General features: G+C 33.6%; 1 protein-coding gene and 1 pseudogene across 1 annotated transcript; one reads left to right on the top strand and one right to left on the bottom strand.

The window, feature by feature from the left end:
* Window positions 1-4,392: 4,392 nt before the first annotated feature.
* On the bottom strand, window positions 4,393-5,876 carry LOC116351796 (inositol 1,4,5-trisphosphate receptor-like). The gene is made up of 6 exons (XM_031783936.1): window positions 5,791-5,876; window positions 5,633-5,744; window positions 5,115-5,544; window positions 4,880-5,028; window positions 4,692-4,816; window positions 4,393-4,627 (listed from the first exon to the last, which is right to left on the bottom strand). The coding sequence occupies exons 1-6, from the start codon at window positions 5,874-5,876 to the stop codon at window positions 4,393-4,395; spliced, it is 1,137 nt and encodes a 378-aa protein (XP_031639796.1).
* A 3,928-nt stretch (window positions 5,877-9,804) lies between these two features.
* Window positions 9,805-11,780, top strand: LOC116351795 (annotated as a pseudogene).
* The last annotated feature ends 3,978 nt before the right edge of the window (window positions 11,781-15,758 follow it).

The raw sequence follows: 15,758 nt of genomic DNA, 5'->3' as shown, positions 1-15,758 counted from the left end.
TGGTACATAATCATAAAAATTGTTGTACATAATTGTACATAATTAGTACATTTTAGTAGTATATACGATTTTTCGAAAATTAACATCGACCGGAAATTGACTACCTATCCAATTATTTGAAGGTCGAAAAATGGCTCGGTATCCAGACATGTTTTCAACTCGTCATTTTTTGAATGACTAAAAGAAATGTTTCCAAATCAAAGCGTATGGCCTCTGTTCGCCGCCAAATCATGAAATACACTAAAAACAGTTAATTTGGAGGCTAAATAATGCGTAAAAGCCGAAGTACGATGCCAAGTCCAAGTTGAACGTTAAAATGGAAAAATTACAAAATTTAGGAAAAATAGCTCATTCAATTCGATTTCTAAATGAAAAATACTCAGAGAGTGTTATAGTGTGCGCAATGCGCAGCCAGCCTGATGCAAACGTTCACACCGATTGACATAATGTTGTATGTACACTGTCAGTGGTTTTAGTATAAAAATGTCTCTCTATCCGTTACACTGTGGTCATGCGCTATGCAGATAAGATAGATTACTGTTCTTTGTTTCGAAGTTTGATTTATTTGACGTTTATTTGATTGACGTTTGACATTCAAGTGATAATATTCGTAGAAGCAGCTATTTGGCAAAATGGCAGAACAAAAAATTGATATTCTTAACAAATTTCCAACAGATTTTCGACATAATTTGTAAAGGACAAGCTGAGAATTAATATACAATAAATTTAAAAATTTGTCAATAGATGGCGACACATGAAAAAAAAAATGCTGTCACTTTTGTTTATAATTATTATTAATTTTGTGTTGGTGTTCATTTGATTGTTCAATCACATGGCGATTGATTTTTTTTGTTTGTTTGCATGTGATGACTGCACAAAATGTTTTTCTATATACCACATTATCCTAGCCATTATCGATCATCCGTTTTGGTAAACATATTTTTGAACTTTGACCAAATGCTATTTTTAGACTAGCTTCTTCAACTGAATTTTCTGAAACATTTTTTACGATAATATGCCCATTTCGTTACATTCCTTTTCAATTCGGAGCATGATCGTCAAGTTGCCTTTAAAAAGGTATGTATTTTAACGTGCTTTATTCAAACAAAAATTGTTTTTCAATAATTGAATGATTGTGTTGAATTTTATTTGCAGAATCGTTTGGGATTAAAACCAGTTTAAGATTGGGGCGAACAATTTGAAGATACCATTCACAAAGCTATTATACAAAAAACCACCCGAACAAGAAAATAATGATCTAAAATCTTTGATTGTGATGCTGCTGTTCCTTTGCCTGTACTAAAATCAATACCAGAAGTACGATTCAATTGTTATTTCTAAGATGTTAAACTAATAATAATCTTTAATTCCTTTGTTTCTTTTTATTCAGGTGCGATATCAATTCGTGATTTGGACATTTGGATGCAATGTTATTATCGATGGACAACGGTACTTGAAATAAAAAATGATGGCAATCCACAAAGCGATCTCTTCAATCGCATGATTCTGCATCATATATCAAAGTTACAACTAGACTTGCAAATGCGAACAATCGACGGTGACACAACATCAAAAAACAGCTAAAACTACAATTAAAACCGACGATAATCCATTACAATAATGCCGATGATCAGTTCATTTTTCCCATTTACACGTAACACAACCAATAAATAATAATAATAATACCAATGAATTGACTGACATTCTAGCAACAAGTAGCGAACTACTCACCAAAGGATCCATTTTTGATTGATTATCAATTCAAAAGGTTGAATAAATCATCTTCTATTCTATTAAATATACAATTTTCAAAAGAAGAAATTAATTAACAATGAAAAATATACTGTTCTTACCTTACATTCGTATTGACACAGCAATGAAACGACAACAACAATAACACGTATTTTTACTGTCAAAATGTTGATGTCAAATGGTGTCGACACAGGTGACGGTACTTTGTAATAGACTTTGTAATCCATATTCATCGTATATGATCCTATGTAAAGTTCTATACTTGATCTAGTTCACATTGACGGTTCAAATCGTTTATGTCCACTAGCGTGAACGTGGACTGTGTGTTTCTTCTGTTACATGTACGTTGTAATGGACAAGTATAGTAACATGGCGTCGTTCACCATCTAGCACGGTAGTAGGGACTGAAGAATTTCCAATAAAATGAAATATCTCTCATGCAAAAAAGGAATGTTTGTATTAAATTGAAGACAACAACGTATTAAATCTATGAAAATATGAGTTTATTTCATTTCTTTCGCTGATTTCAGATTGAAGCGTATTGACAATGTGTTGTATAACTAGAAGAATGTACGTGTTAATCTCTTTTTCGCAGTGAGATTATGTAACTGCTTCAATAAAACACCTTTGACTTATACTTTTTTAAAGTTTATTTAAAATAACCACTTTAACAATTCTGTCTTAATGACACCCTAATTTTCCCTATACAAACTCTGATTGCGGGTCAACTTTAGCATTCGTCGAGACAATCAGACTTTGTTTATTTTATATTGTAGTTGCGGGTCAACTTTAGCATTCGTCGAGACAACTACAATATTCGAAGAGATCTGGCTACTTAACTTTACTATGAAAAATACCAGCCCTTTTATACCTAAATTTTGTCTTTCCCACTTACATGAATTACATAGTACGACTATAGCAATTTCGAATTACATGGTCATATTCGGTTCAAAGTCCATGTTTACAATATTTATCTTATACTGTGTTTTGACCGTAAACCAATTTACATATTTTTATATTGACAGTGGTCATGCGATCATAGCGAATGCGATGTAACATGTCGCATAGCATCGCTATGTTATCATTGTTGCCTTTCACTTTTACAGCTTATTATCATATATGTAAACAACGGTCTTCGTTGCTTCATATATGCTTACAGTGTTATTGTGAATTAGCTTAAGACGTACAAATTCCGGTTTTTGAATGTAAACAAACATTGAAATTTTTGGGCTTTTAAATCCAGTTCGGATTTAAACAAAGAATGAGGCAATTTAATCTAAATCATAATTAATGACAGCAGCAACGAGCTATTAAAATGAATTTGCCCACTGTTTGAACTGTTCACAGAATGGTATCTCGGTTAAAAATGTGGTTCGGATAAAAAAATAAATAAATAAAAAGTCAGAATTCGAAAAAAGGTCAGCGTCGGAAAATGCTCATAACAGACGATACCTACAAAGTGATGATGTACAATTTTCTATACCCACCTAAATAATTTTATAGAAGGCAATTAGGAAAACGATATCCAATGATTGTGAACATAAATTATGCATGTCATAAATAACAAAAAAAGCAACATATATCGTTGTTGATGTTCATTTTTTTATTTTTCATTTTCATTTTTTTTCTATTCAACAATTGACACAGTTTGATGTCGTTAAACAGTAAAACGTGCGTTCCTTCCTTAATGTTTGAGCATGAATAATGTGCATAAAGCCCAGTCATCTGGCAATTTTACCAAAAAATATATTTATGAAGCGAAGAATGAAATTGGTACAAAAATCACGAAATCACGTATTTGAACAGAATAATGGCATTTTATTTTGATATTTTTTGATGGTGGTAATATCTTGTGATGCGGCTGATTCTGTTTCTTCCATGAGATGCCATAGCGTGCCTGAAACAATTGTTTTAATGTTGTCACAAATGTCTTTCGGCGCCAACCATACCGTTTGCATAAGCACAATCTAATATGCTGAGCGCTAAAACTATAGAATCCAAAATAGACAAGATCTCGTGCCAGTTTTACTACTTCGAACGTTAGCTTACTTTACACATTTCATCGCCAAATTACACAAATAATTCTCGACAAATGCAATTGTTGTATTGAATCGTGCCCGAACCGCTTCTTTATTCTAATCGGGTTGTTTTTTCGAATTATAGCTACAAAACGACAGTGATTGATTTCATAAGTGTCAGCTCATGACAGACGGCATTGAAATAAGTGTAAAAAACAAAACCATTAATGATAGATACTCACTCGTCAATCGACATTTTCGATGGTATATCCGACCACAATCGAGCAAAATCAAAGGACGACGTTCGTTGTGAGTCAATGAACCATTTTTCAATTTGGTATTCATTGCTTCGAAAACTTTGCACGCATCATTGGCAAAATCCAAATCACGCACTTCAAACGGTGGTACTGGAATTAAGGCAAACGCTTCTTTGTCTTCTTTGATAAATGAACAACAGACTTTTGACATGACCGGCTTATCTTCGTCCACATCGATCGGATGTGATGTGGCATGAACCCATGAATTTGAACATAAATGTCTCATACGCACATAGCTTGACTGTGGCACCAACGAATCGATGCAAGTCATTGTGGTTGAATCTAATTCAAATACCGATGCTAAATCACTTGAATATGATACCGGAACCGCGGTATGTTGGCGATGAACCTTGATGCGATGGTAGGCTCGACTCCATATCAATTCCAAGACCAAGTCTTTGTGCCAACGGTGTATTCAATGCGCTATTTATTACCGATGAATTTGCAATCGATGTATTTGGATTTACTAGTGCGGATGCATCCAGTTCAGCGGCTAAACAAAATCCAGTAGCCAAATGCTTGAAGCGATACAAGGAATTCCTGAAATTAAAAACGGTCAAATGAGTGAAAAATAATTGGGGTTTGGTGTGAAAAAAAGGATTACCAATGACCAGCACCGCCTCTGCATGGATCATGTTGAACAATGTTAATTTCCCACAATGCTTTGCTACTTGTTGCCGCTGTTGCACTCGTTCTGCCAGTCGTGCGGAGAAACACGTGTTGTTGTTTCTAAAAACCATTTCACATTTATCGTCGTATATTTTAAAATTAAATATCGAAGTTTATGTTTACCTTATAGGCGTTCATTGTCAAGAATTTCTCTTGTTCGACATGAAACAGACGCACAACATCGCCCCCTTTCAAAACATCGTCTTGGTTGTCAGTGTGCTTTAAAAATAGTGTAATTTTCCATAATGTTGACGAATTCAGCACATTAACCTCTTTGTTGCAAAGAAACAATCGTATTCAAATTCTTGAAATTGCTGATGAAACATGATATAGATACACTCAGATAAAAAGCACTTACCGTTGCAACCAGGATTATCGGGCATTTCAAAATTGGCGGCAACATGTTTTTGTACTGGATTCAAAATAACCTTATCACCGATCACGACATTATCACCGGTTGAACGCAATTTATAAAACCATGACCCTTCATAACCATTTGCATCTAAATACACGCGCATCGCATTCTTCTCCAAATACGATGGCAACCGTTTGTTGACGGTGAGATATTTATTTGATCTTAAATGAAGTAATTGTACGATACTACCGTAAGGGACGACATTACCAAGTAATTTCTTATTTTCGCTTTCAATTTGTTTCTTTTCAATTTTTGCCGCATGATGTAATCGTTTCAAAAGGCTTGTAACGGTATTTTTTCCACTGCTCGATCCACCCATTCCACCATTGTTGATATTTTGTGCATTTTGTTTGGCCGCATTCCAGAATTGTTTCTGTGCCGAATATCGATTCATCGGACATATTTGATTAAACAATCGCGTAACTTTTTCGGTGGACTATTTAAATTTCCTCCGGACAAACAACGGTTCGATCATCTTCAACCAAACTATAATCAATGTTGTTAGAAATAAAATAACGTAAATTGGCAATAACATATTTAATTGGTCTAATTAGTGGAAAATTTCCACTAAACCTAAATGGCAACAACGTATATATGAAAAACAAAAATCACAACTTACCCGAGCGTACTTAGAAAGCCGCAAACACTGCCTTCTGCGTACAGCGACACAATATCGCCAAGATGCAAAAAACTCGATGAATCCATTTTCGAATCGTTCAAACTAGATCCAAGCGAACCGATGTATGGATGTGAACCAATGAATTCGTGTCAAATTCGATTAATGCGTGTATTTGAATTCGATGACCACTTTCAGCTAAACCACATTGAAATTATTTCCCAACTAATGACCGAATGACCACCGAAACACTATATATGCGATCTCGTTTTCGATGCTCAATTTAGCTGTCACACATCAATCCGTCTCAACAAACCGGCAAATGGATTGACAGCCAATTTTGTTTTTCTCATCATGTGTCGTCATCGTCGTTGTTTTTTTTTTTTTCATTCAAAACAAAAGAAATGTCTATCAAATATGTAAGTGCACAATGTAGACACATTTTATGTTGTTTGAACTCGATGATCTATGAAACATGATATTTTGTTATAAAAAGAATTTTCGCTGTATTATTCGTGATATTTTTTCTCTCTCCTCGGTCGTCTTTATTGAATTGGTAGAGAGCATGCGATCAAGCGAACAACAATGCCTTGGTAAACAAGCGTACATTGTGCATATACTATGTGCCACATAGTAATCAATGGATGGTTGCCGTTTCTCGTTTCGAACAAATAAAAGACGCTTTAACAAATTACACGGCATACCGATGTTGAAATATTAAAATGTCGATATGTTTTTACGCCTCGTTCATTTACATGTATTGCCGAAGTGGTGCCATATAGCTGGTGCTTAATTGATGCAATTTGCTTTTCTGTCCGTTTTCTCTATTTTTGTTAGCGGTATTTTGAGAATTATAGTATATACTATAGAATTATATCCTATGGGACATAGTGTGCTATATAGAACAAAAATCACATTCATATTTAAAAACTTCCATTTTGTTTAATTGTATTGATTAACACCATTCAATTTGTTTAACTCAAACGATTTGAAGTTTGATATTTTTTACAATGTTTTCAGCATTAAAATATTGAATATCCGATCCGATCGGACCGATCGAAATGTAATACAAATTGACGTTTTCGTTCTTGTTTTCGTTTATGCGAATGCGTCTAATTGAAAAACCACAAACAACGATGGAATCAATTTTTTCCCCCTGACAAATAACACCAAATACCACAACATCAGATTAATTCAACAATCAATGGGCTCTATCTCATGTTCACTTGAGCACACATTTTGTTCATGTATTTTACTACTCGCTTTCGCGATTTTATTTCATTAAAATAACTAGAATTCATGCTAATTGCGAATTCCAATTGAAGTTTGTTCATTTTGTTGTTGCCGCCGCCGCCGTCGACGTTGCCTCTGCCACTGTCGATTACTATAAATCCATTTTAAATCGAAAACTACAACAGATCGACAGACGCGAAAAAAGACAGCACACTGAACGATATAAGATGATAGAAAAAAAACTACAGCGCATAGTAATGAGTTTTTTTCTTCTATCCGTACTGGGAGTTTATATGCTAGATTTAATAAACTCATTTACATTTAACCGCAACAAAGCCATAAGTTTCAAATATTGGCGAATAATTTTTTTCTATACAATAATTTTGATTCACTAAAACACTTTGATCGGTTTGCGGTGATTTTTGCATGTGTTGTTGCTGTGTTATTATTAGTTTTGCACTCGTGATAACTTGTTGGTAACTTGTTGCTTACTTTTTCTCCATAGATCTTCATAAAAATTGTTCTCGTTTTTTTGATAAATTAGAAAAGAGAAGAAAAAAAACATACAGACACTTGAATGCATCGCCCACCAAATTACCATGCAATCCCTTGTAATTTTCAATTTTACATTATTATTAGCATAATTTTCTGTAAAAAAACACACAGATTTCGTCCGCAGCCGATTAATCGAGATTGTTTTAAGCGCGACTGTACGCAAAATTGGCAAGAAAATTCGTTTTAAGATAACTTAACAAGGATAAAAACAAGTAGATAAACACGAACGATGAAAAAAGAGAAAAAAAGAGGTAACGGCCGTAAGAACGAACCGAGAACGTACCGAATAAAATTGAAACTGAAAACAATGTTGCCTCATATGAAGGGCAACACGAGCTAGCAAACAACCTTATTAGCTCGGTGTGTTCAAACAAATACATCCACACAAACTCACATATACACACACCCATGCTACATTAAAGGAGAAAAAAAAGCACACTCGAACAGAAAAACCATAACAGAATTAGAGTGAAACCGCGCGCTTAACATGACACACAAAAAAAACAACCCAAGAGTAAGAGGGACAGAAGTAGATTGAGTGACAGAAAAATCTTGAACATACACAGAACTCCGTCTCTTTTGTTTTTGTTGCTGGATTTCTTCCGTGTTTGTGTTTTGTAATGTAATGCCGTTTTATTCTCAAGCGAATGCCACACAAAATTATACTACACATGCACCACTAACACCGTGACACGATGGCAAATGAATAATAACAATAATAACAAACAAGCGAGACGAGAGAATTGTTACGTGGACGCTGTGTTCAAAGGCAGCACACCGCCAACTTGAACCGACCACCGTTTCACTCAAGTGATTCATATATGCACAAAAATTTACTGGATATTTTCGTTTATTTTATCAGATGTTTGCATTGACATTGATGTGTTACAAACAAATACATTCGCACACCTACTAAGATAGATTCGATTTTACGAAGACGAAAAAAACGTAATAATCATAATCAGGGGAAAAAATGCCCAAAAAGGTATTAATTGTTTATCAGTATAAAATATTATAATTATATATACTAAACGCAACTACGACCAAAATACCTTTTGCCGTATAAGACATGATGATCATACGATTGATTGTCACATTCCTAATTTATTCTTATTTATCCTTACGGAGCATGCCAAAACAGACATTGCGGTTGTGACAGTGTGAATTGGTCTTAATGTTAATACAAACGTAGCTACACGCACACACTGACATCAACGTCACGTATATATAGAACAATCTACAACATCACGGCAATGATAAATGTTGTATGTAAATGTATTTTCATGTTTTTAAATACAAAGTGCAACGAAGAAGAATATTTTGAAAGCAGCGCTTGTATGTCAAATAGCACACCAAAGAAAAAATCGACAACAACAGCATCAAAATAAGTAATAAATAATACGCTAAACACACAGAAGAATCAACTGAAGCGATCACAATAATACAAGATAGAATAAAACAAAGTAATACATATTTTACAGTATTTATATATATTTTTTGCGTGCAAATTTCCTTTCGTTCACACAACTTGCTCTGCTCTTTCGTTTACATCACTCTCTCTTTTTCGTTAATGCAGACAGTTTTTTCTTCATGTTTTCTCTTCATTTGAAATAGGTAAGTGGAATTAAAAAAAAAACAAATAGAATAATCTATTTCTTTTAATTTTTCAATTTTTTTTTAACAAAATCTTTACTCTTTCTCTTTTTACTTCGAAGGATCGAATAATAATTTGGTGCTCGGATTGGATATTGTAACCACTGAATCATTGTTTGGCTATCAACAAAAACAATTGTCCGAATATTTCAAGGAAAAATCGAATCATCATTCAAATCAATTCACAACGGAAAATGCGGGAAAGTGTGATTTTGCCAGGTACCAGCGTATTTTTACAACACAATCCAAAGCAAAAGCCAATGATATCCTTCCTCAAATACTACAATTACATGCAAAATAAAAAGAAATTCGACACAAAAATGGTGCCATTGGATATGTTGGGCATCACAACACCCGAAGACGGTAACGATCTCATTCATTCAACAAATTCACAAATGAACGACAAACATCGTGCAATCATTAGCTATGCCCAGTACAAAGACATGAAACAATTACACGACGATGGGGTGTTGATGTAAAAATTGCCACACCAATACTATCGCTATTCTGGTGCCGAGCACAAATGAACAATCAAAATCAGCAAAAGACGGTGGTTCGAATGTACCGTCGAAAATAATGCTGGGCCTTGACATTGAAACAAACCATATGGAGCGCGAACGGGAACGGGAACGAGAACGAGAAAGAGAACAGACAGTGCCACGCTATTCAAATCTGACCGTTTTCACAAAGGATTTGTCCAATTCAAACGATCAATTGATAAATATTTTGATACACGATGTGAACGGTGGCGATGACGATCATGTCAGTTTGAAGAATAGCGCTGAGATTGTCATTAAAAATTCGGCAGAGAATTTCGATGAGGCATCAGTCTCATTGGCACCATCACTCACAAAAAAATCATTTGAACCGAACTTCATTTTTTCGGACCAATTATCATCAATCGTTCATGCACACACATTTCCAATTATGCCGTTTTAATTGATGTCATTGATCCAAGCGACATACCCGAACCGTCGTTACTCATTGCTGAAATGTTGTTCTTCATTGGATTCCAATCGCGACGCAATTTAATCGACACGGAATTTTCATGTAAAATTATTGCGATTTGTTTGCATTATGCATGCTGCTTTTGCATGGACAACCGTTGATTGGGTACACTTGTATCGAATGCTCACCGAAATTCGAGACGTTAATCATGGACCGATGGGCTTTTATTTCTCAATTGGATACGGAGCACCGGCCATTGTTGTTGCACTATCGATTGGCGTTCGGGTGAATGAATATGGAAATAGTTTGTTGTAAGTACCTCTTCATGAAAAATTCGTTTCTTTTATAACGAAATTTATAACGTTTTATTTCGAAATATTTGCGTATTCTTTTATCTAACTAATTTCACATTCAATTTCAGCTGTTGGTTGTCAGTGTATGAGTCGGTTGTGTGGTAGTTAGTCGGACCGATAGCCGGAATGTCTGTGGTGAACTTGATGATAATATTTGTATCGGTAAAAGCGGCATTCACGTTAAAAGACCATGTGCTTGGTTTCGGAAATTTGAGGTAATTTTTCCCACCATAAACTTGTAAATTACACGTTGTAATTTATTTTTTGGCTTTGTTCTTTTTTTGTTACCTTTTGCAGAACGCTTCTCTGGCTGTCCGTAGTGTCATTACCGTTGATGGGAATAATGTGGGTATTGGCTGTATTGGCTGCATCGGAAAATTTTCAATTGCTAACAATGTTATTATCCGGAGCGGTTGTGTTCCATACACTCTTCTGTCTAATTGGCTATTGTATCAATAAACGTGTGCGGGAAAATTTGAATCATACATTTTTGCGATGTTTTGGCAGGAAGTTGCCACTATTAGATTCATCACAAGCAGTTAGGGTGAGCTCACAGAATGCCACATCAAATCCACGATCGCCGGGCGGTTTTGCGGGTGGTTCATATGAAACAAGTCGAAAACACATTGGCATCAGTGCATCGAGTACAACGCCGAAAAGTACAAACACAAATAAAACCAGTTCCAGTCCGTACCGTAGAGAGGGTCAAATTCGACACACATCCACATCAACATCAAATTATAATAGCGACGGTCAATCGTGTATGAGAGGTTATAATGGAAATAGTAGCAAACGACGACATCGAGATGATCGACACGGACGACGATCACGTAAAGAATCTAATTCTAGATCGAAAACTGATGGACGAAGTCTGGAACTTGCATCGAGCAATTCAAGCGACAAAATGAATAATTCTTTTACTGAAATTCGTCAAATTGTCAATAATCACTTAAGTGGTCCATCTCTATTTTGTGAGTACGGCATAGCTTCTGATATTTTTTTTCGCGAAGTTTTATGATGCATGTTTATAGATAAATTTTTGATTTTTGCAAACAAAATGTCTCTTTACACATCCCATATTTTTCACCAAAATATTTTTATTTTTTTTTTAATTTTCTACTTGGGTTTGAATTTTTCTAGTGCATTTTCCGATTTTTTAAAATCCATGAACATTTTCTCATCTAATTAATGTATATGAATTTTATTTGCAGGAGGAAAGGTTATATTGATGATGATGAGACAAGCGTTTAAACTGCCAACAAAAGACTGCCCAAAAAAACCGAAACAAAAACTCAAGTCAAAAACAATCATCGGATAATAATAACAAATGCATTCATTCCATCACCTTAAACATATGATCTTAAAGTTGCTCTCTCATTGTAAAAAATATAAATTTTTATTGAGAGAAATATAATAAATAATAATTTGTAAAAAAATGAGCTTTCAACATGCATACGTCTCTTGAAAGATAAATAAAACATTTCAATTTACCTTGAAAATTGAACAAGAGAGCAGAGAACAAAATACTTGTGTCATACCATCGATCTATTATTATTATGATCGATAAATTTCATTTTAAAATACATCCAATTTTACTGCCGAATTGTCAAATTATTTACTGTTAATTTCTAATTCGACCAAGTATGAAAATTACTAATGGAATCCATTCCCCGAGAAAAAAAAACATTGCCAAAAAAGATTCAAACAATTTGGGCTGAAGAATTTATCAAACGATCATTTGAAGCATTTTAATAAACACAAGCAAGTATTTATGTGTAAATAAGATGAGTTTTTTTAGTATAATTTTAAGTTTTAGTGTGCTGAATCGAATCATAATAACTAAATGGTCATTGTAATGTAATACACATGCTTCACTTCCAATTTAATTTTTAAATGTGACAAATTCGTTTAATTTCAATGAAAAAATTAATGAAATTAGTTGAATCAGATTTTGCGATATCGAATGCAAGACATTTCTTTATATTTATTTGAGAGAAAAAAAATGGGAGACAAAAAAATACACACTACAAACAAGGAGTGCCTCAACTTTTGTTGAATATATTTGTAGTTTTGATTGAGCCGGGAAAGAAAAAAAGAAAATGTATTAGAAATAAAGAAAAGAGAAGAAGAAAAAAGACAATGTAAAGAGAAACTGATCAAAACACAGATGTATGTTGATTAATTTAAATGAAAATTGTAATTGAATTTTTATTATAAAAAAAATAAGAAATTGAACTATTGAAATGAATGAAACATAGGGAAATTAAATAAATAATGGGTGAAAATGGTGCATCTCTTTAGTTTGTCGCTGTACGACTCAAGCTCCATCAATAACCGTTTGTTTTGGAAGTTGCATTCAAATTTTATGTGATTTTTGTTTGTAAATTATTATTTTGTTTATTATTTGATATTAATTTTTTTTGTACATTTTTCACAAAGACCCAGCAATTCATCATTTTTAGCATTTATTTTATTGCAAGTGAAAAATTAACGAAACAAAAAGAAAATCAATGGATTGTAGATTTTTCATTGCAACTAGATCTATTTAATACTACATTAATATTGAAATTTCGAAATGAATATTAAACGATTAAGAACAACAACAAAATGTAGAAATAATTTTATGCTATTAATAAAGAAATGGTAATTTATTTCGAAATCGAAGCTGTTTTACTTCACTGCACTTTCGAAAGGTTTCTTTTCAGATTTATATAAATATTTTTTTATATTTTTTTTATCGAAAAAAAAAACTTAGCATCTACGCCTTATAAGGCGTTACTTATGAGTAAAAAACAAAAAACGTTCCATAACATAATATAGAAATCAAAAAATTGTCTTAAACTACGAACAACTTGAACAGTCCGAATCAGCGGTGTCCGTATCAGCGTATTTCATTTTGACAAGATATTTAATCTTGACTTGAACTTCGTTTTGAACTACAAACTCGTTGAATTCCATTTGTGTTGGTTGATTGCTAACTTGTAGCGAGCCATTCGGGTAAAACGCAAATGCTTGAGACGAACAAAACATATAAATGGAACTAATTTCTAATCTGAATCTGAACTAGAGTAATCATCATCACTCCATTTGTCGAAAATGTTATTAAGCTGCGACGAATATGGAAATAATTTCTGAAGATGATCTGTAGTAACATAAAGTGTGTACCATATCAAAAGCAATACATGGCTACAACAACCAACTGTTCGTAGCCCATGTCTACATGAACAGCAATATTTATTAACTATATATTGTCCATTATTTCGATTCAAAAGAACATATGCATTATGAAATTTATTCGCTTGAAATCGCGACCGTAAATTTATTGAGATGAGCAAAGGATCCACAACGTCTTTGAACAATTTTCGACAAACTTCCTCCATGCAAACTTTTGTAATAAATGTGTTATTATTCGCCTTAATGTGAGTTTGATAATAACTGGGAGCCTGCTTAATTTGATATGTTCCTTGGCTGAGGATCTTTAATTCGTCATAATTAAGCTTCGGAAATAGTGTTAAGTTGTTAACGTTCATAAACACAGTGTTTGGAAGACGTTGAACTATAGCATTGAGGGAATTTCGTGCATTATATTGATTCAACATTTGATAAGCAATATTCTCCCAGTCATTGGCATCACTATAAATGTTATCACAAAATCTATTTACGAATGCAGCACATATTTGAAAGTCTTTTTTCAAATAGGGCAGCCAATAACAACTTTTAACACCACTTAAATGTTTCCATTTGTTCTTAATGTGAGTATTTCTACATTCCACAACGAATCTAGTTTTTGTAGCAAATCGCGATTCATTTGCATCACCTCTAGTTAATTGGTTATCTTGACCTTTGGGAACTTTTACGATCAAACCCCGACCTCTTAGTTGTTGTAAACAATCCCGAAATCCTCTATCTACTACAACTACATCACCGGGTATTAAAATGTCAAAAATGGTTGCTTGAGTGTCCAAAATTTCACTGAGAATAGTGGCATCATTTTTCTTTGCTTCAAATGGTCCATATGAGCTTACAATTAAGCCATTCGTTGTAACGAACAACATGAATTTCACCAAATTTCTATTAAATTGTGCGCTGTATGTTTGTTTTTGAAATTCATAGTTACCACTTTTAATTGTAAACACATATGTTCCATCGATGGTGACAACCACATGATTTTCATCAATATCATACAGTCTACGGCTAAGTGGTGTGGTATTCAACAAAAGGTCAGCTCTTGGTCGATCATAAAGGTACATTGGAACTAATTTTTCGTGAAGAATATTACGCACAATACGTATCCATGATGTAATTGTTTTGGGATGTACATCGAAATTAGGCGCTATTTGGTCCAATGTATGGCTGGTTCTCAACTTCATTAAGTAGACATAAAGAGCATTTAACGACTTGCGTGGAGTTTTGAAAATAGGCAATAAGTGGGGCATTAACTCGTTTGAAACTTGCTGGAATTGGTCACTATTCAAGCCAATATATATTTCCATTGTGTCCGTATTATGCGTCCCAACTACAAAAAAAGTTGAATAATACAAAGTAAGTTACTATACTGACGCTTAAAAATTTATTTGCAAAAAGCGTATCGCTTAAAAATTTTTAATTAATACCTGGTGAATCTTTTTCCGAGTTGAAAAGTAGCTCAAGCATGTCTTTGATTTGTCGTGCGGTATATCTATTCCTTTGTCTATTGAATTCAATATCATTCCATTGGATTTCACATGAATGGCGCTCACATGTTCTTGCCAAACTTGGTATGCATATTTTCTTTTTCTTTAGAACCTTAAATCGCACGGCACGTGATACATTATGCAATCGATCTCGCGTATTGCATCCAGGAAAAACGCACCGTAAACGATTTTCAGACAATTTTGGAATGTCCAAATAAATTATCTGACCTATTTGAAAAAAAAATGTATGAGTGCAATTTTATTTTTAAATTTTTATTATGAAATAAACGAATTTTATATAATAAACAAAAAGAACGAATTCAAAAAGAAAATCGTTAATTTCCAAAAATGAAAACATGAAAGCAGGGAAAATCACCAATTGAGAAGGAATCATGCACATCGTTAAATGATTTTTTTAAATGTAAATGTGTTCGAATCTAACGAATTATAATTTTAATTAACAAATGAATGGGGTAGAATAAAAACTACTTCTCGAAAAATGTTTAAACATGTAATGTTATTGAAGTATGCGTGAGTATGTATGAGTGTGAGCATG

This window comes from Contarinia nasturtii, unplaced genomic scaffold (genome assembly GCF_009176525.2).
Source record: "Contarinia nasturtii isolate CC-2019 unplaced genomic scaffold, AAFC_CNas_1.1 Cnas_scaffold_6309, whole genome shotgun sequence".
Lineage (NCBI taxonomy): Eukaryota > Metazoa > Arthropoda > Insecta > Diptera > Cecidomyiidae > Contarinia > Contarinia nasturtii.
The sequence above is the reverse complement of the archived record's forward strand: the minus strand, read 5'-3'. Positions and strand labels throughout refer to the sequence as shown.

What these genes read in the sequence shown, in the direction of transcription:
- LOC116351796 (XM_031783936.1), bottom strand. Translation starts at nt 5,876, where the DNA reads ATGGATTCATCGAGTTTTTTGCATCTTGGCGATATTGTGTCGCTGTAC. An exon ending in GGCTTTCTAAGTACGCTCGG is followed by an intron (nt 5,745 to 5,790) that starts GTAAGTTGTGAT and finishes GTTGCCATTTAG; the next exon opens with GTTTAGTGGAAATTTTCCAC. An exon ending in AGAGGCGGTGCTGGTCATTG is followed by an intron (nt 4,628 to 4,691) that starts GTAATCCTTTTT and finishes TTTTAATTTCAG; the next exon opens with GAATTCCTTGTATCGCTTCA.